At 40.0% G+C, this 21,093-nt stretch overlaps 5 protein-coding genes across 9 annotated transcripts; 2 read left to right on the forward strand and 3 right to left on the reverse strand.

The window, feature by feature from the left end:
* Positions 1-30: 30 nt before the first annotated feature.
* LOC135795423 (zinc finger protein 665-like) lies at positions 31-10,543 on the forward strand. 2 transcript variants are annotated; one of them, XM_065307108.1, is made up of 7 exons: positions 31-346; positions 400-1,176; positions 1,236-1,398; positions 1,459-1,991; positions 2,054-2,221; positions 2,312-3,271; positions 10,360-10,543. In XM_065307108.1, exons 1-6 carry the CDS (start codon positions 236-238, stop codon positions 3,227-3,229), a joined length of 2,670 nt encoding a protein of 889 aa, XP_065163180.1. In that variant the 5' UTR covers positions 31-235; the 3' UTR covers positions 3,230-3,271; positions 10,360-10,543. The 2 variants fall into 2 exon arrangements, with proteins under 2 accessions (XP_065163180.1, XP_065163179.1); XM_065307107.1 differs by lacking the exon at positions 10,360-10,543 and having other exon boundaries at positions 2,312-3,372.
* Positions 3,494-9,729, reverse strand: subdued (anoctamin 1). Of its 3 annotated transcripts, XM_065307104.1 has the most exons (12): positions 9,334-9,719; positions 8,187-8,653; positions 7,477-7,891; positions 7,178-7,249; positions 6,698-6,855; positions 6,456-6,621; positions 5,408-6,397; positions 5,096-5,345; positions 4,829-5,034; positions 4,485-4,766; positions 4,170-4,317; positions 3,494-4,117 (listed from the first exon to the last, which is right to left on the reverse strand). In XM_065307104.1, exons 2-12 carry the CDS (start codon positions 8,645-8,647, stop codon positions 3,948-3,950), a joined length of 3,318 nt encoding a protein of 1,105 aa, XP_065163176.1. In that variant the 5' UTR covers positions 8,648-8,653; positions 9,334-9,719; the 3' UTR covers positions 3,494-3,947. The 3 variants fall into 3 exon arrangements, with proteins under 3 accessions (XP_065163176.1, XP_065163177.1, XP_065163178.1); XM_065307105.1 differs by lacking the exon at positions 7,178-7,249; XM_065307106.1 differs by lacking the exon at positions 3,494-4,117 and having other exon boundaries at positions 4,297-4,428; positions 9,334-9,729.
* On the reverse strand, positions 10,463-12,644 carry LOC135795427 (ankyrin repeat domain-containing protein 29-like). Of its 2 annotated transcripts, XM_065307112.1 has the most exons (3): positions 12,340-12,644; positions 12,029-12,095; positions 10,463-11,967 (listed from the first exon to the last, which is right to left on the reverse strand). In XM_065307112.1, exon 3 carries the CDS (start codon positions 11,957-11,959, stop codon positions 10,631-10,633), a length of 1,329 nt encoding a protein of 442 aa, XP_065163184.1. In that variant the 5' UTR covers positions 11,960-11,967; positions 12,029-12,095; positions 12,340-12,644; the 3' UTR covers positions 10,463-10,630. The 2 variants fall into 2 exon arrangements, with proteins under 2 accessions (XP_065163184.1, XP_065163183.1); XM_065307111.1 differs by having other exon boundaries at positions 10,463-12,095.
* A 1,011-nt stretch (positions 12,645-13,655) lies between these two features.
* Positions 13,656-16,736, forward strand: LOC135795426 (ankyrin-1). Its single transcript, XM_065307110.1, has 5 exons — positions 13,656-14,415; positions 14,470-14,633; positions 14,705-14,817; positions 14,877-15,031; positions 15,092-16,736. The coding sequence occupies exons 1-5, from the start codon at positions 14,236-14,238 to the stop codon at positions 16,532-16,534; spliced, it is 2,055 nt and encodes a 684-aa protein (XP_065163182.1). The 5' UTR covers positions 13,656-14,235; the 3' UTR covers positions 16,535-16,736.
* Positions 16,737-17,397: 661 nt separating this feature from the next.
* Sec63 (translocation protein Sec63) lies at positions 17,398-21,079 on the reverse strand. The gene is made up of 4 exons (XM_065307109.1): positions 20,779-21,079; positions 20,347-20,678; positions 18,365-19,981; positions 17,398-18,290 (listed from the first exon to the last, which is right to left on the reverse strand). The coding sequence occupies exons 1-4, from the start codon at positions 20,900-20,902 to the stop codon at positions 18,054-18,056; spliced, it is 2,310 nt and encodes a 769-aa protein (XP_065163181.1). The 5' UTR covers positions 20,903-21,079; the 3' UTR covers positions 17,398-18,053.
* Positions 21,080-21,093: the final 14 nt, after the last annotated feature.

Consider the following 21,093-nt stretch of genomic DNA (forward strand, 5'->3'; position numbering starts at 1 on the left):
CAGTAGGGTGCGCCACTTGCTGGATGAATTTAACCTCACAATGTGTTTTATTATTTTCCTTGAAAGCTTTCCCCAATGTTTTGGCATTTTACACTGACGAAATTGTCTCGGACCGTTTCTCACTACTAAAAACCCTCGATAAATGTGATTTTCGTGCCCAAAATGTCACTCACCATCAGTGATCCTGTATAAAAAAGGCCAAAATAGCGCGAGTGAAAACTATTTCTTCATCAACATGGAAAAAGTGTGCAGATCATGCCTCAAAGTCGACAAACAAATGAAGAACATCTTCGAGGAGGCGGAGAACCGCCTCCCGGAGATGATCAAAGAATGCACCTCAATTAAAGTAAGCCGTGCACGCAAATGCATCAATTTGTTGTTATGCGAATATATTTCTAGGTTATGCCTGACGACGGTTTACCCGACTCCCTATGTACAGATTGCGAAGAGAAGCTCACCGCCGCATTCGAGTTTCGCAAGTTTTTCAAAAACAACGATCAAGCTCTACGGGCTCACCTGAATATGGCTGTTAAGGAAGACCATGAAGATGAGGACTACTACTTAGGAGATATGACTCAAGTTGACAATGCACCTGCAGACTCAGAAACAAATGATTCCGAGCTTGATGACAAACTGAAATTCAAATGTGACAAGTGCTCGAGGTCTTTTACTTCACCCAGGGCTTTGAACTCGCATAAAACAAAGATGCATGAAGCTGAAGATCCCGATTTTGATCCGGAGCTCTTAATACAAAAAAACAAAAGCTACAAGTGCTCACATTGTGACATGAAGTTCTCCAGACAGCATTTGCTATTGAAGCATCAGAGAGAACTCCACTTGGAAGTATTACTGCAAGAAAACAGTGAGATCAAGATGGAAGTACCAGATGATGAAGAAGATGAAGATGATGAAGAGTTTGAAGAGGATGAACTGGAAGAAGATGAAGATGGTCTCAAACAGAATACGAAAAAAGAATATCCATGTGATTATTGTGAGAAGGTGCTTATCACCTCACTGGGATTGAAAATTCATCGGAGAAAACACACCGGAAAGAATTTATATGAGTGCACAGAGTGTGATAAGAGTTTTTCAAAGTGTAGACATATGAAAAATCATCTTAAGATGGTACATGGACCTGGAGCACCACAACAGGATAAACAAATGGGTCATAAAAGAGTAATTTGATAGAAATATGTGTAAATTGAATATAAAATTAAAATATTTCTGTATTTTAGGAAATGCAATGTGAATTTTGTGATAGAAAATTCAAATATAAGAAGAGTTTCACACAGCACATGTCAATCGAGCATGGAATTGATGTGGATGAAGAAGATCTCATAGTGGAACCAGTTGTTAAACGTAAACGACGGCAGGTTAATGATGTTAAAGAAGATTCAAGTAAGTTGTTTCACTTTTTTTTGTAAATTTACAAAATAAACAGTTAATTTTCCTATTTAGACACTGATAGTGATTCAAACGACGATAAGAAACCTCCAGGCGTATACAAATGCATCGTGTGCAACGACGAGTTCCCTCGCTCGAATCATCTCGCTCGTCACATGCTCATCCACAGAGACATAATGGCACACAAATGCGATAAATGTGAATACGCGTTCATGACCGAGCCGGAGCTGCAGAAACACATCGCGAGGCACGCGGATAAACCGTACGGTTGCTTCGCATGCACGAAGGCGTTCTCCCGAGGCGAGCACTACATTCGACACATTAAAACCCATCACATGCCCGCGGAAGGCCAAGCTTTACAATGCCCCATATGTCCGGAGCAGCACGATAATATTGAGAATCTGGCCGAGCATGTGAAGATTCATCTTGCGAGCGATAAGAGGCACGTGTGTAAGACGTGTGGGAAGGCGTTCAACCGCGCGGATAATCTCAAGACGCATATTAAGTCGCACAAGGGGGAGCCGCAGGTGCCCAAGCTGCATTTGTGTATTTATTGCGGGAAGGAATTTAATAACTCTAGTAATATGGTAGGTTTTTTGATTTTTTTTTGATTTTTGGGTTGTTTTTCATTGGATTTATGTTTGTTTAGATTGTGCACATGCGGAGACATACTGGTGAACGTCCCTACAAGTGTAAGCAATGCGGGAAGGGTTTTCCGCGTTCGCATGATCTCAAATGCCACGAGAGGACTCATTCGGGTGAAAAACCCTATTTGTGTACTTTGTGTGGGAAATCGTTTAATAAAAGCAACAAATTGGTAAGTAAATGATTCATTTTACCTGGGAATAGTATTTTTAACTTAATTTTCATGTAATTTTGATGATTTTTTTATGTTTTTTTTTTTAAGTTGCGACACACGCGTGTACACACCGGTGAACGTCCGTACGTTTGTTCAATCTGTGGCCGTGCATTCACACAATCCAATGATTTGGCACTGCATATGCGCCGCCATACAGGCGCTCGTCCCTATGCCTGCGGCGTATGCCCCGCCAGATTCATCCAGTCCGGACAACTCAAAGCACATCAGCGCTCGAAAGGACACTGGGTTGAAACCGCACCGGATCTAAAAGGCAGTTATCGCGTTGAGCCTGTAATTAGCACCGGCGAAGCGAAACCAATTCGGTTTCGACGTACCGCCTCCGGTCATAAATACGAACCGCCTGATTTTACCGATAAACCACCGCCGTTGTTAGAACAACAGCAACAAAATGAGCAGCCACAACAGTCATCACAAATCTTACTAAAACAGGAACAACATGCCGGTATTGATAAGCAATTGACTCCTGCGAATAATGTGCATTTGGTGCAGACGACGCAAGGACAGACCATACACATGGAATACACGCGACCGGCACAAGTCTACGAAGAGGTGGCGACTGAGGAGACGATAATCGTGATGCCCGTACACAGCCACACACCGACGTCTACCTCGACGCAACAATCAACCCAATTGCAAACGTTGTTAAAGCAGGAATTGGTTGTGATTGATAAGAAACTAACGCCGACGGCGAATAATGTGCATTTGGTGCAGACGACGCAAGGGCAGACGGTGCATATGGAGTATAGTCATGCGCCGCACGCACAAGTGACGCGAGTCTACGAAGAGTATAAAGTACAGCCGGAGACGATAGTCGTGGTGCCCGTGCATAGTCATACGCCGACGTCGACGACGGGCACGTTCCAAGAGGATCCAATTGCGTGCAGTGAGAGCAGTAATGCTTTTTCGCCCGCTGATGCGTCGTACGAATGCAGGAGTTATAGTTAGGCACACACTCAACTCCAAAATACTTGATAAGTTTTCAAATAGGTAAGTTCAAGTCTAAGTTTACGACATTTTCTAATTATCATGTGAATATAATGTGTGAGTCGATCTAAGGATTATATTATCAATAAATTTGATTTAAATTAGCTGTGAAATTGGTTGCATAACCAGATACATTTCAGATCTTCGACTATTTGGGGTGCAAATAAATCGAAAATCGCAAAAATTCAGTTGTTCTTGAGTAGTACATAGCATAACACTGCCAACTTTGTTATTTAAATATATATAGATTTAAGATTTACTGATAATGAGGCTTACATATTTTATCACATTCAAAATGGCGACTTGCGAATCACTAAAATGTAGGCAACCAAACATATACTTATACTTTTCATAAGACAAATGCTAAACATTTTTCATTTTTTAACAAAAGGCACGATGCACATTCCTATACACATCTAAATATTCAAGATAAGTAACTTTATAATAGTTCATTTCATCCGTAACACGTTTATAAACATCTAAAGAGTTTTAAAAAACACTTATAAATGTAATATACGCTTTGGTCAAGTTTTAAACATTCAGTAGTATCTCACTCTGTCAAAAATAATGGATAAAATCAGTCGGAACTTAGATTAATTGAGATTTTCCCTTGTTTCTCATGACTAGAATCGCGAGCTAAAGTTAACCTAATTGGAGTAGTAAACATAACCTAATGTGATTAAACAGACGTTGGAGGTTTTATTATACCTGAGTTGTCAACGGGCGTTAAATTCTCGTGCATCATAAGGTCAAATTCGGCCTCCGTGAGTGATTTACTTACAAATCTATCCCATTGTGCTTGCGAGGATGGGCAGGACTTTAGAATTGTTGCGCGTTCTTTCCTCAAGACTAAAAAATCACATTTTTATACAATAAACTCATAGAAGTGGAGATTTCTTACCACTATCACCACTTTGCGCACGTAAAGTCTCCTGTTTAATAATAATCTCGTTCGTGATGAAAACTTCCCTTCGTATTTGCGCTCGTAGGTCCTTCGGGACATCCGGAATACACCAACGTACCATAATCATTACAATTGCGACCACGTTCTAAAAGATTAAATATTAGGGCTGGTGTAAGAGCACCAGAAGTTTGGCAATCTCATTCTGTTGTAATTGAAAGCATTGTTGAGTAAGCAACATAAAGAAAGCAATAAAGTTCTACAAAAATGAAAAACAAAGAAATGAAAATTTTGCTGCAGCAGAAAAAATATTACCTCAAAAACAACAACAAATGCCAATCGCGCAGCTAGGATATGCCAGAACATTGCATTCAAATCATAGCTATGTTCATGTCCAGGTGGTTCTCTGTAATCAGGATATCTGCAGATTGTTTCGTTGAATACTGAATGCCTAGGCACTGACGCCACTTGGAAGTCCGACGTATTAAAGTATGATAACGTGTTGTTTAAATATCCGTTCAAGGAGTAATCATCGCTTACTGCGAGACGATAAACCAAACGAGGGATGAAATCCGATGTGAATGCTATGATGAATCCCTTTAAACATAAATATAACAATTAAATAACATTATATCATAATCATAAAAGTATCAACCTACATTTGTAACCACTGATAGTTTACCAATCGAATCGAGTATGCGATACCAAACACCTATATCACGCACACGTTGTGTAACAGGACGTCGGTGAAAAGTCAAAATTTTCTGCGCATCTAACCTCATTTCTAAGATGTTATTCAGAAGTGCAAAAAATGGCGCCAGGGGGAATGCAGCTACGAAAATGGTAACGAATCCATACTGTAACACTATTATAAACAAGATAATGTTAAGTTTTGATAATATTATTAACATTTTGATGTTACATACCCATTTCTAAGTATTCCGGGAATAAACTCCGTGGTCCCCATTCGACCAATTTGAAATCCCTCACCCATTGAGGCTGTGTGCCCTTTTTCGAGCTCTCATCCTTCTGCAAGCCGGTTTTTACCTTGACAGTGTTCAGCCATTTGTAAAACAGCGGAAATAACATTTCTAGGACAGTATTCATCGCTTGTTTGCCAATCATTATAATTGCAAGTTGAATACACAACTCCATTAAACATCCACCCGGACCACACTAAACAAATTAAATAGATTTTTTAATAGTAAACTTTTAGTATTTGAGGTTATGTATCTTACTTCTTCTTGTCGATATCCGAATAGTCGATTATACCTCCTCGGCGAACCAATCAACTTCCCTTTGAAGAATGCAATGTAAAAAATCGACGCGTAATAATTAACAAATTGCAATAAATATATCTTTAAGGTTAGAGAATCGTCAAACTCAGTTTGCGTGCGTAGCAATTCCAATTCCGTTAAATATTCCGCAACATAAGTGTACAGCCAATTGAAGACAATGATACAACACAAGTTGATGCTGGCTGCGGTTGAGGTAGTAAACAAAATGGCGGAGCTAGTGGTCACGCGGTCACCATAAACTCTCAACGCTGTAAGTACCGACATGCGATACAATACCACAGCCACCACAGTCGCCAAAGCCATCGCAACCAATAATATCACAACGGAAAAACTTAGAATAGTCGCCGGGAACTTCATCCGCCAGAAAGGTACATATGGCTCCATTGTGTTGGTAACAACATTCATTTGCCTCCGCTTTACATGAGACAATCTTGCTAAATATTGTGGACGTGGATGTTCCTCCTGAATATCAAAGCCAGTCAAATCCCACCTGTGCGTTATTTCTGCTGAGTAACGCTTCCAAAGTTCAAGAAACAACGTCGCCCAAAAGGACATAAATATGGCGAAGAAGACCGTTGTGGAATTATCAAACAAATAGGTAATTCTAGCATGAACGCACGTCTCTTTGAGATCCCAGTAGTCACACCAGTGGTCACACAGTGGACACATTTTGATCGTAGAGTTACAGATGTCCTCGGATGGCTTGTTGCTGTAGAGTGTGGCCCAAGAGTAGACAAAACAGGCGAGACCAACAACGGCGGCTGGGATAAGCATATGCGTGTAGAATCCAAGCCAGGCGAAATACAACGCTATTTTAACACCGAAATATTCGCGGACGTAATCCAGGGGTTGGTAGCGGTACCATTTGCGAATTGCGGCCCATTCGGTGTAGAGTAGGTTACGCATTGATCCTGGTAGACGATAATCACCCTATGTAAATAATACAATATAATAGTTTTATACTTTTGAGGTTATATTGGATACATACGTCGTGTAGTGGATAAACAGCAGTGTAAGTGTTTTCGTTTAACAGTCTTTCGATGCCGAATGCAAAATCGTCGTTTGTTTTGCTGAACATTTGACGATCCAGGATAAACTGCACAATTCGCGAGTGTATGGCTGGTGTGAAGAAACATGGCGAGTCAACATCAAATCTATAAATTTCCAAGGAGAAACCAATCAAAAACATAACCTAACATGTTTGCTTTTTAACAAGAAGAAAAAACTTACAGATATTCTCTATCACGACTGTAAATGGCAGTAAATCGATGTCCTTTTTCGGGAAAGTGCTCTTTATCAACAAGCACCCAATCTTTCACTTTTTCCCATTGGGTACGAAAGCCATCAATGATAAAATTACCGCGATGCGTTAACTCTTGCCCCAAAATCTACAATTTCAATAATTACATTATAATAACTTATTTGTTACTGAAATAAGTGTTAGTAACATTAGATACATTTATCATGCAATTAAATTATTAAGTAATTACACTTATAGCAATTAACAACAAGAGGATACATAGGATGAAGTATAATTAAGCGTTCAGGGCGATGATTTTGTTTGTTAGCTGTTATGATTTGTTTGTTTTGCTAATGATGTTTGCACAAGGAAACAGGGAAAATCGATTTTTATGAGGCAGAGGACAAGAAACACTCAACACGCACACATGAAAACCAAAATAAATAATACTTGTGTGGCAATAATACTACCTTTGTGCGCAAATAATTGGCTGCATTATAAAACCTTCTATTTCGAAACTCCCTTGGTAACATGCACAACTCCTGTTGAAAATATTATAAATACAAAAAATATAAAACATTTAAAAACTGTCAAAGGTTAGTAAAATTGTGTATAATACCAGTAAACATTAAAGACGCCACTGCTAAGTGCTACAAGTGCATTAAAACATTAAACTAGCTTATTTTAGGTTATGATTGATTTTTGACGACTATTCGACAATACTACTACAATATAACCTCTAAAATCTGTCTGTTTTCAAAATACTAACCTCTTTCATCGGCATTCGAAGTTTTAAAATTTCGCTGTACCTTCGCAGTACTTCTCTAGGTGCGTGAACCTTGATGAAACACAATCCACTCTTTTCGGGCGGCTCATACTCTAATTCTAACCCCTCTTTGATCAAATTGGCTTCGAAACAACTTCGACGCGCGAAAGCCGCCTGTGATATGGCTTGAATTTCCTGTTGGTCCCATACCAATATAAAATCAACCGAACGAATACCGTCATTGAAGTAAATCGACGGTTTCGGACACTTCGCTTGTGCAATGCACCCACATTCACTGTCATCTCTATCCAGAGATTTACCAGGCGATGAATGTGAGAGAGATTCTTGAACATTATCCACTAATTCATGCATTTTGATGTTTTGCACTGGTACTGGAACACTGGGAGATTCAAAGTCCCTAAAAAATATAGGTTATATTAATATATCGCTATTACAATACAGATGGCAGGTATAAAGTGAGCAAATAGATAATTATTGCTCATAACGTGCTCATAATTTAATGCAAACAATTCAATAAACACTAATTAGTTCCTGGCGTGTTGGCTTCTCAATGTTAATTTATACATTTCAAGGTTACGAAAGTAATTACACGAAACTTATAACTTTAACAATTGACTAAACATTAAACATACTCTACTGACCGTCCTTGACCTTCAGTGAAACACTTTCATGCAAATAATTATGTTACTTACTGATTTGTATCCATCTTGTTTTCCAAATCGTCCTCTTTCTCTACAAGACTTAAAACCGACATGGCGGCTATGTCCGGGTTCAGGTACTGTTTCCGGTTGTAAAACAACGCCTCCTGCACGACATCGCTGTCATTGGAATGATTACCATTGACAAACACAACGTTGGCGTCTTCTTTGTCCAAACGTTTATCGAAATCATCGATTTCTTCAAGAATTTCGTTTTCTGGATACGTGAGTAGATGTGGAGCGACATTATGCATTTCATTAACATAACCTATAGCGTTTAAGTCGTGTTTGCCCTGCATTACCAGTGGGCGCTGCATTTTCGTTTTTTGTTTTTGAATTTGGTTTGACGTGGACGCAAGAAATGGAGTTTCACATTCGTCGTGTGAATTTGGTGAGTTCGTAGAATTTTCTCTTGCATTATTAAACTCTTCAGAAGCGTCGGATAATTTTGACATAGAAATCTGAAATTAATATTGTAAGTGCACACAGTACATAAACGTGTATAATTGGTTGCATACATTTAAATTTACGAACACTTTTAATTAAATTAAATTACACTGTAAAATGATAATGGGTGTGCTACAACTCTCCAGACACTAACAGTAAACCAGAAAACTAGGTCACACAGTATTTCAATTAAAAAGAAAACACTTTACATACATGGAGTAAAAAATTACTTTAATAAAAAGATAACCTCACTTTAGACTTTTTGCGGAGTATTTTCTAAGTAATCAACTTAAATGTGTTTCGTCGGGGGGAATTAACACAAGAAGAACGTAAATCACTAGCAAAATAACAGTTTCAAACATTACTCATCGAAATAAATTAAAAGTTGATGCGATAATTTGCGGTTTTCGCTAATTTCAATGTTACGAATGCGTTACTTTTATGATTTCTGCGCGAACTGCGAAGAACGAAACAAATTTAAAGCATTGCACGCACACAGCATCCATGGAAATGTGCCAGGAATTATTTCGGGACCGCTGAGTGAAAATTCGTTCGCTATTTAGCGAATTATTATGTATAAATGCGAATAATACCGGTTTATATTTTTTACTTTATAAGAGAATTATATTTACTTGTTCACCCTATAGTAAACAATGGAAAAACACGATGTCTTAATTTTCTAGACTGGTCCTACCTGGTTTTAATTAATATATTCTTCTAATTGTTGCGCACGCGCTAAATTTCGGCTTCTGCGCGCACTTTTATATGAATAACTCGGCTGTTTCTTGTAACTCGGGCTTTTCCCATGAATACCGGCTGATCAAATGAACATTGTACTCTAAACACATTGACATCGAGTTAACATTGCAAGCACTCGCGGATTCGTTCAATCGCGAACCGTAGCGCTCGTCGCTGCATGACGATTCACCCAGCTGACACGCGTATGTTATAAATACTACATAAACATTTGACGCTAATTTATTTCATGATTATCGGAGTGCGCGAGGAGACGCGCCGCAACGCTGTTGACCCCGGCGCGGTCGTCGCTCAACTACCGCTGAACGAGCCGAATTTTTGTTTATTTCTTGCGCGTGAGTGAGATTCCTACTGGTGCGTCGCTTCCGCGCGCAGCAGGTCGCACACTCTACATCAACCAGCTGATTTTGTATCCTGCTGGGTTACGTGCTGTTGCTTGTATAGTTGTGGTTGAATTTGAATTTAGCGCGAATCTCGCGCAAGCGCCAAAGAACGGCTTTGGAACTTTAATCCTTGAAGCATTCTCGAAACGATGGCGTGTTTAGTTTAGTTTTTTCTATTATCGTAAAAGTGAGAAGAGCATTTCCGAAATCCGATTTTTTCTGGCCCTTTAACCTTCTGACACAATCGCAATTTAAACTTTCAGATGTTGGTGACACAAATTAGAAAAAACGCGTGCCGTTTTACTAATTTTTATTTAAATATTGCAGCTCTGCCATTTGATGGAAATAAATTTTTAAATGCTAATTCGACAGTTTTTTGATCAAAATTTGCGGATATCAATAGTTTGGCGATGGGAATTTTTGAAAGGTTTGAGGGTTGAAAACTTACAGAAAGCCTAAATTGCTTGGTGAATTTAGGGGATACAGGCCACATCGACTGCTAGTTTTGAAAGTTTAGAAAAAAATATCATTTTTGACGAGCGTTTTATGGAGTTAATTGTTTTTTTTTTCTTATTCCGTAGGTGGTGCCAGCTCCAACTATGTTTTTTAAGATCCGTGGACAATATTTGTCACAAACCGATCGCTGGATTTGAATTAAATTTATAGTATATTAATTACATTAACTATTGTAATACTATTTTTTATTTGTATGATTTCACGCGAACTGATGGTCCAGCATTAATTAAAAATACTTGTTTTTTCGTCCCTCTTAGTTAATGTTATTTACAAAATTGTTTTGCGGTTGCATATAACATAGAAGTGATGATGGCAACTGTTCTTGATCTGAATTGATTATATATTTAAAACAAATTTCTCTGCAATGCTTCCCTCAAATACTTGTAAAACAACAAGATAAATGTGGTTTATGCAGTTGATTAACGTGGTATGGTGGTGTTTCAGTATTTTATCCTCTTCATTGTAGTTTGCAATTTTTTCAACAATTTGAAGGTGTACTTGTGATGACACCGTTGATAACATGGTATAGCCTGTTGTATTAACTGTTTCAATATTTATCGAATTTTGTAACAATTCATTCATAAAATCAAGATAGTTTCTTAATGATGTCCATTCAAATAATATTCTGCCCTCTTGGGAAACTTTACTGCAATTAACATACTTTTTTACCATACGCTCATGTAGATCATCAAATCCTTTTTTAATTGATTCCATTACAACACATATATTACCACCATCGACATCTACCTTCAGATTGGCAATACATGTGAAAAGTTCCTGAACAACACTTGGCGAATTTTTTAACGATGCGATGTCAGACCCACCGTGTTTTAATAATTCCTCAATCATTGCAAGATGCACACAAAGTGTTGCACATATCAGTGATGTACAGTTATGTATTTTAACTAAGTTGGTTTTATCATTTTTCTTAAGGAAATTTAGTACAATTCCATGAAGTTCATTACCTGAAGCCCAAATCAGCTCTGTATAATTTTGAAATGATTCTCTGATATTGTCCCCATATTTTAGCAATCTTTCTACCATTTCCACATAATTATTTAGTGACGTGACTATGAGAGATGGTATATTAGCATGATTAACCAAGCTGGCATTATCAAAGTGTTTTTGCAGTTCTTGAACAATTTTGAGATGTCCTTGCATTGATGCCAACATTAATGCTGTGTTGCCATCTTTATTAACTACATTAACATCTGCATTATTCCGTAACAGTTCTTGAACAATTTTGAGATGTCCTTCCATCGATGCCCTCATTAATGCTGTGTTGCCATCTCTATCAACTATATTCACATCTGCATTATTCTTGATCAGTTCTTGAACAATTTTGAGATGTCCTTGCATCGATGCCCTCATTAATGCTGTGTTGCCATCTCTATCAACTACATTAATATCTGCATTATTCTTGATCAGTTCTTGTACGATGTCAAGATGTCCTTCTATCGATGCCCTCATCAATGCTGTGTTACCATTTTTACCAACTACATTTACATCTTCATTATTCTTGATCAGTTCTTGAACAACATCATGATGTCCTTTCATTGATGCCGTCATTAATGCTGTGCTGCCATATTCATTAACTACATTAACATCTGCATTATTCCTTAGCAGTTCTTGAACAATTTTGAGATGTCCTCTCAATGATGCCATCGTTAATGCTGTCTCACCATACAAATAAGTTGCATTAATATTAACTCCATCTTTTAATAATAATTGTACTTTTTGTATACTTCCACTTCGTACTGCATGCATGAACTCATCAGCCATATTTGACTGCAACAAAATCCTGAAACCAATAATTATTAAAAGTCTGAATAAATGCTGTATCCTCACAAGTTATCAATGTTAAACAATACTTTAATAAAACAATTGCAAACCAATGCAAGTGTTTGTCAAATCTGATGTGCATTGATTTGCAATAGTTTTAATAAAGTATCATTTAACAATTTTTCAAATAATAATTAGTTTAACATATTTTGGCAATCCAGGATAATAACAATTTAATCAAACTTTATAATAATAAGACTCACCTAATTCGTCAGCAGCAATACACAATTTGGAATGTTTTTGATGCTACCTGCCAATGTACATTTATCTCAATTTATTATCTTTGTTCAAATAGATCAGTTGCTATCACGAAGTGTTTGTATGATAATTTAATTTCGAAATGTATTTTGAAATATTTTTTGATTTTTAGCAATTTTCCACTACGATAAAATACAATAGTATATTAAATATCAAATGGTTAAATGGAAGTTATTCGAGTTATAACGTTTAGGCACGACACGACATTTATAACCTCACATTTTGCATATACAGGACGTTCGCGCCGTAATTGATATAAGCAGGGTCGGCTTTATTTTGAAGTGTCAGTTACCAGAGTGGTACTTTTAAATGGGATTAATTTTTAAAAATTCAATTATTTCTGACATTCTGATTGTGTCAAGGTACGTGCCCTAACGTAAGCATCACTTAGAGTGAAGTCCCCGTTTAGCATCTTGATACTTAATATATTATTATATACTGAACAATTTAATTAGGCTACGAAAAATTCAAGTAGGAATTCAAATCTTTTAAATATAAGATTTTCGCATTTGCGGAATTGTACATACATGATCTGTGCGAAAAACAGTATCCATGTAGATGTGGATAATCCGTTCGTAAACTGAAGAATCCATAGAAAAATTTAAAGAGGAATTAGCAAGCTGCAATATATTTCGTAACGCAAGTTATATTGAAAGTTGTGTACCGACAAGTGCCGGCAGTGTACGAGGCTAGCGGTAGAAGTGACTCGTGTTCAGGGCACCCTACGAAGGTAGCGGCAGATGATATTTCATCGTAACATGTATGATTCGCGCGAAATACGCGCACGTCAATCTCGGTTTCGGTGTACTTAAGTTTTCACAACTTTTATGGTTACTGCTACACTCTCCTCAATCCAGAGGGTATACAAAACTGTAATCCTTGCAACCACACACTTTCATTGATTCAAAATGAGATGGCGCTTGCAACTACAACTGAAGCTCAATCTGGATTTAAAAACGAAATCATATTTACGCTAACTACTACCAATTCTACTGATAAGCCTACACTATGCAAAAATGTGAAATATTTTGCATGTGCGCAACTGTAACGATAAAAATACTTCCAATATCAACACAATACTGAATGTGGTTGACGTAAAATAGCGGAAAGTTGTGAAAAGCGTCACACCACTACAATTAACCTGATTGTTTAGTTTTATTTTTATTTAAAGTGCGTAGATAGTTGTGATGATACTATGTGGTTGCAGGAACTTCGAGCAGTTTCCTGCGTTTCGACAGTGCGCACATGCGAGAACTGTCATCGGAAACATCTGTTCGCTTTTCCTGCGCGATGATCAGTCGCTCGCCAGACGAACGGGAGCGTGCGCCAGCAGGAACTGTCTGTGGCTTCCAATAGGCCAGCGGGACTAGTAGAGATCGAGCCTGAGCGCAGAGAGCGGACCGAGCGGGGACCGAGGCGGCCACTCATCGCATCGCGTTTTGTTGTCGCTGGATGTTGCGGGCTTTGCGGTCGCGCATTGTGTGTCGACGATTGCAGGAACCGAGTCACCATTGACGCAAATAGCGACGATCACCAATTAGCAGCGCGTGCTGGCCTGCTTCAACTTAAAAACGGCGACGCTCGGCGTGCAACTAACACTTCGCGACCAACAAAAGGCAAACGAACAAAAAAGTTTTTTTATGCATGTTTGCTACAGGTGCAAGCTGTGATACGCTACACGCGATTACAGATTTGCGTAGTAGTTGTGCATTCCGACGTAAATGAAAACTTGTGCGCGATATAAACAATGACATCATGAGCATAATCGCGTTGACGTGACGTCACACGTTGGTATCATCTAAAAAAAATATCAAATTAATAGTTTAAATAAATAAAAAAACATGGGTGGCTCAGTGAGCCAGGCCTTTCAATCGGGCACCAGCGCATTGCTATCAACCAGCCATGGGCATAAAGTATCCGAAGCGACCAAACAAAAAGTCCAAACTGTTTTCGACGCCCTGCGGGCAAACCCTAAAGTCAGCGTGCAACGTCTAGAAGGCTTACTTCAACAAATACCCAAGGTAAATAACCATAACCTCAATTAATAACCTCTAACGTGGTATTTTCAACTATAGAATGAAAACATCCTTGCGATTCACGATGAATTGGGCTATAATTTGCTGCAAAAATGCGTTGGGGCTAATAATGTCGACTTAGTAAGATGGTTATTACTCAGACATACCTCCGACGTGAATCGATGCCCATGCAGTTTACCCCTGCACATCGCCTGCCTCAAAGGGTGAGTTAAACGCTTTTAGGTTTTCTTCACGAGTGGTGTACATAATACGATTACATGTTTTCAAACTGCAGGCACGATGAATGCGTGGACTTGCTGTTGAAACACGGCGCAAAGGTGGACGTCGAGGCGAGAATGTGTTGGCCAAGTCCTCATAGCAGCAACTGTGAAGAGCGAGGAAAATATAGTAAGTTTTTGTCTTCGACGAATAATAACCTATAAATTTATTTCGTCGTATGATGGCAGCACCTGTCCAACAAGAGGAACCCTGCACACTGGCGAACGAACGTGATCGTGAACGAATGCCCTCGAATAAACTGCAATCAGCAATGTACTATGCATTGGACGGTGATCAAGTGAATATACTCACGATGCTCGCACAGAAATGCGAAGATTTCTGGGTAACAATACGCATTTACATACCTAACCTATTTTTATACGATTTTTTATTTCGTTCCTAGAATGTGGTATTCCGTTCGAGGAAACCTCTCCTGCACGCAGCGTGTGAACGCGGCGCATGGAAATGCACCCAGTTTCTAGTAACCGAACGTTCTGAAGAGATCCACATCCTCAAGGACGAGTACTACCCCATTCACTACGCGGTGTGCAACGATCATAAATTTTTGGAACTGCTGATCAACGCCGGAGCTGACACAACAGTCCGCACCAGTACACAACAGATGACGCTCTTGCACGTTGTGTTTTTGGTTGCGCACAAATCCGCCGAGGACACCATTTCTACAATAAGACTACTATTGGATAACGGATGTAAAGAATTGCTGAACATACCGGATACGCTAGGAAATACACCGCTGCATGCGCTGATAGTGCGATATGCGCTCGAGGAAGCGCGGTATGGTTACGATAAATGGAACAAGTGGGACATCCTACATCTGGTTAGATACATGCTGCAATCGGGGGCGAAGCAATCCATCAATCAACCGGGGAACTCGGCGTTGGCGTGCGTGTTGCGACATGTCAGAGACTGGGAGATTTGTTATGAACTGCTGAACATGTTGCTGAAAGAGGACGGCTTGCCGAATCTAGTAGGCAGGGATGGTTCAGCCCCAATTATGATCTGTTTGGTGCCACTGATCAATAAGGATCCTTTGCATCACTTCACACACAGTATGAAAGTGTGTTACTTGAACTGTATCCGTATTCTACTGAAACATCGCGCCAACCCGAACTGCAGCTATCGCTCGAATCTCACCCCTTTGCACGTGCTGGTCTTTACCGTCTCGGAGAACATCACGCTCAACTGCGACCAACAGAAACGCACCAACTTCGAATTCATCAAGAATCTACTTATTCTATTACTCACGCACGGATTGGACCCGAACGTGCGCGCCTCCAGCACCAAACAACACATTCTACAGTCCTGCATGGATATGATTCAGAATGTGCGCGACTGTCGAGACATTCACTACGTCTACGACCTAACCTTAACTCTGATCCAATATGGTGCCAATCCTGATTTGAGGTTAAACATCTCGGACACAATCAGCAAGCAACCCACAGTGCCACAACCGCACATCTTCTGGAAAAGCAAGAATTATATACTCTATTATTACATAATGCTGGTGTCGCGCAAGGAGAACATCGTCATGGATCCGCATCTGTCGTTCGCTAAGATAATTCACTTGTTTTACATGGTAATGGAACACAAGCCGCTCTTTGAGTGTCTGCACGTGCTGTACACGCAACTGCTGAGCATTGTGCCCGGCAGGATGACCGAACCGATGACGTATATCATTCGTGATTTGTATAGGAAGCCGCGCAGTTTGAAGCAGATGTGTCGGGTGAGGATACACAACTGCATCGGGCGCAAGCCGGGCGTGCACATCAACAAGCTCAACTTGCCGAATCAGTTGAAGGATTACCTGTTGAACTTTGAGCCTTAAAGCAAACAGAAGGAAGAGACAAACATTCACAACACTGTTATAAACTGATTCAAGTGTTTTGTTATATGCGTTTAATGCGATATATAAAAGTGTGACTTAAAATGGCATGTGTTAAGTATTCAGAAGTGGAAGAAAGGTAAGTGAGTTTGAAATAGTGGTGAATATGTGTAGTCTTATATCGAAATAAACGCAGAACTCATTATATTCCCTCTAATTGTATTAAAAATTCCCTGCAGTCGAAAGAAAGTGATTCAAGTAGGCTGTCAATCATTGATATTTTGATTGCAACGTCAAAAAACTAATCCCCCTCGTCGCAGCAATAGTCGAGCACTCATTTTACAATTTTTACCCTCTCAAAATTTCGCCCTATCGTAGGATCCCCGCCACGAATTCAAAATACAAGTTATTAAAACCACAGCTTTTTAAAATGAGGCACAAAACTTACAAGAACCGCGGCTACAAAGAGATCGTTTCCTCCGAAACTCCCTACCTGAACATCTTCACCGGTCAGCGCATCTTTATCGATCCGGACGTCGTTGAGCCGAAGGCACTCTTCTACGTCGAAGATCTCAATCCGTACCAGCGCACCATCTCCATTGTGATGGACACCCGCCAGCGTCGGATCATCCGACGCGAGAAGGAGAAACGCGCCTCGAATTTATGCAGCCTAATCGGCACGTGCTTCGACCACATCAAGCTGCAGTCGAATTTCGGCTATCCGGGATTCGAGTATCCGATGTGGTTCGAAGCGCTGGTGGATATTATGTATTACGACGTCTTCGCTTACTCGCCGCGCGTCTAGCACTTCTACAAACACAACATCAACAAGCATGTGTGATACAATTGCATAAAACAAAACCCCATTGACATGATGTGATTTGCGCTTTTATAGGAAACACGTACAAGTTGTACACGACCATCAAGTGTCACAAACACCCGTATTTTATTATAAATATATCAGTTTTTTGCATTAGTTGCATTGATGTTGCATTCTGTGTTTTTATACTGGTTGAATACCATTGTGTCGATGCGGAAGAAGGAAAGAATCTTAAATTATCGCAACTATTGCCCGAAGATCTTAAAAACTATTAAGAACAACATTTAATTTAACAGGGAAACAAGAAGTGTGTTGTAGAAATCACAAGAATGCAATTCTTTGGTACCTCAGCTAAATTAATAAATTGAACGGTTCATCCTACCACATCGACGCGGTATCTCATCGTGTTTGTATACAATATAAGTCATCAAAAAGTTCTTGTTGAATGTTGAATAAAACCCACACCATCTTAATCTTAACTAGTTCTTTAGCACTTTTCTTTTCTTAATAAAAATCTCTCCCGCACGCTTCGCGCCTGGTTAGCATCAAAGAGTTTATAGTAATTTAGTTTAAAAGTTAGGTAAAAATTAATTCTGGCCATGCATAGAAAACGCTCTTTGATGCTAACCTAACCTAACCATACCATTCCTCGGCCTGCCGCAGGTGAACACATTGCTGTTCAGAACAATGCGCATTTAAAATCTAAGAGTCATCTTCGGGCAGATCCTCATCAGTGGCGTACTCAGACTCGTGGCCGTCATCTTCGACCTGCTCTTCGTTTTCTGAATTCTCAAAGTCCCACTGCGGATGTTCGGTGATTTCAGCCGGCGCTTCCTTGACGTCGAGTTTGATGTCTTTCTGCTGATCGAAACCAACGTACGAATCCGAACGCAGCCATACCGTAAAAGTATACACACCTTTCCATCGTGGAGCGGTAAACTACAAAAAACAATAAAACATAACCTTGAATATAAAAAATGGCGGTGGAAATATTTGAAAAAAATTTCACTAACCTTTAATTGATATTCCTCACTATCCACTAAACTAGTAATGTGACATGGTGCAGTCAGTAACGTCCGCGACTTGCGGTCGCAAATATACGTCCACCAGTACTCTTGTTTATCACCCGGAAAGTACGGACAGTGCACAACTGAATGCGACTGCTTTGATCTGCCCTCCAACACCTTATCTCTACGATTTAATTTCTGCTGTATGCGATCCCACTGCTCGTCATCATCGTCCTCATGATGCGCATTGTTCTTTTCGTCCTCCGACACGTTCTCATCCTCCGAAGCGTCGGTATCATCCGTCTCATCGTTATCCTTGGCTTCTTTCTCCTTCGGCTGTTTCTTTTTCTCTGTGGGTGTTGCCTCGCCATCTTTGCTAGCGGCTGGGCTAGGTTGTGCAGGCAGTCCTTGCGCTTGCGCAGGCGAATCTTCGACTTTCGCCTTTCGTGGCTTCTTTGTTTGTTTCTTGGGCTTTTTACCGGCGGATTTCTTCTGTTTCATCCATGCCGGCCGCTTCTCCACATCACCACCACCATCTTTATCCTCTTTGTCTTTATCTTTATCATCTTTAGAATTATTGCGCGGTTCGCCATCTTCGTCGCATACAACTTCCGGAACAGTGTCGTCACCGAAAAGAGAGCTCATATCTTTACGGTCTAGTGTAACCGTAACGGTTACGATTGCACCGGCAGTGACTTCTGTAGGATTTTCATCGTCCATGACCCTCACATCCACTTGGAAGTCAATGTATGGCATGCTTCCCAGCGATTTCATTATATCGTTGTATTGATCATCATTGAAACATCGCAGCAGCTGTCGTCGGTCCTCGCTCTTCATCTGTGCGAGTTGTTGGAGGCTTTTGATGGGCCACTTCTTCGTCATAAAGATTCGCAGATTGTCTTCGTTTATATACGGCAGCTGCCAAAACGGCGACATGTACAGCCACATGCCTTGTGTCATCATCGGACTTAGCTTCATGCAGTTTTCAATGGTTTCAATATTCGGCAGGGTTTTCACTCGTCTTGCATACGCCAATAAAATCAATTGATTCACGCAATTCACTTGCTCCTGAATCAAGTACGGGCATTTCGAGACGATGTACTGTCTATCTTTCTCGAGAGTTTCGGGATTTAACGGAATGCGTGATAAATGCGCGTGAATCAAAGCGCGCGCTTTGATACTGTATGCGAAACACAGCGGGCGCTCTTTGTTTTTCTCATTGAGTTTGTCGAGTTTCTTCAATAGAGCCGGCACTTCTTCGTCGTCCGATGGTCTGGTTACGATTTCGGAGTTGTACTTCTTGTCGAATTCTAAACTCGCGCCGAGAATCATGATCACCCGCTTGAGGACCATATTCGGTGTGCGGTGGAAGTAGAAATAGTACATTTGCGTTGTGTCGAGGAGGACCTGATCGCCGGAGAAGCGTATACTGCGATACCACCAAGTGCCCACGACAATGGGCATTGCTACCATAAAGACCAAGGCGTAGAGACCTAGCACCCACACGGAATTTTCTTTCTCTACTATCCAAGATGGCAGCGCAATGCCGAAACTCATCGCGCCCGGCCCGTCTGGATTACCGTACTTCTCCCAGTTTTTTCGGGCTTCTTCATCTGTCAATGCCTATTTAAATAAGTAATAAATAAATATCATTTATATTTTTTGCAGCAATACTCAAAGCAAACAAAAAATAGGTGTAAATAGGGTACCTGGACACCACCATGAATGGAAACAATTCCCAATCATTTAGAAAAACCATGCGAAGAGGATTTGAAGATCAATGAAGTTTTGATGTGGCAAATAAGTAATGAAAGAGAAGTAATTCTGATAACCAAGCATAAGTAACTGTTAGAATTATGAGGAAAGACTTGTAATCAATGATTACAAGTCAAATTAAACAAGACAACTTAAACCAAACCAAAATGAAATCAAATGTTAACCAAAATAATGAACAGAGCACCTAAAGAATGCACTAGTTGAATGTTTACCTGATAAGCTTTGGATAACTTCATGAATTCCTTCTCATTGCCAGTTTCCTTATCAGGATGCAGAATCAAGGACAATTTCCTATAACTCTTTTTGATCTCGGATTGTGAGGCACCAGGAGAGACCTTGAGAATCTCATACGGATCAAAGTTGGCCATCTCATAATCAAACTGGCTGACTTTGTATGCAATGAAAACCAAAGCCACCCAGCCGAGGATGATCGTGAATTGTATGGCAAAGTTCTTCGGCTTTTGCCATGGCTGCGCATTTCGCATTATCCGGCGTTTTCGTACGCATAACTCGCAGCAGCATTGCTTCCGTAATTTTTCTGGATCTATAAGTTAGAATAAGTTAGTATGGAAATTCAACTTACGTGGGTATTGCGGTGTCATGAGTTGACTGCGTGGAATGCAATGATAATGAATTTAATTTACCTTCGACTCGTTTACGTGGCCAGTAGTAAAACGTGGCCGGAATAAGGATGAGGGCTAGAAACGAGAGCAGAAAATAGAAGAATGTCCCGCCGCTGTCGTCGTACTGAAACTTTTGACCGCCCATCGCAGCCGGCTCATAGAGCTGCGCTTAATTAGATGGTTTATTTAGAAACGGCAATTTATTTTGATCGAGTTATAACCATATAAGCATAGCAGCGTGCAATTCAGTGATAACTGTTTGACTGAGGCACAACTCCGGCCAACTGAGGGAGAACGGACACGTTACCGAATTACAACACGATGATACTCGGTGGA

Source organism: Atheta coriaria, unplaced genomic scaffold (genome assembly GCF_025399875.1).
Source record: "Atheta coriaria isolate IRGN ID8LTWV9N9 unplaced genomic scaffold, Caltech_Dcor_3.1 hic_scaffold_7_pilon, whole genome shotgun sequence".
NCBI classification, from domain to species: Eukaryota; Metazoa; Arthropoda; class Insecta; order Coleoptera; family Staphylinidae; genus Dalotia; species Dalotia coriaria.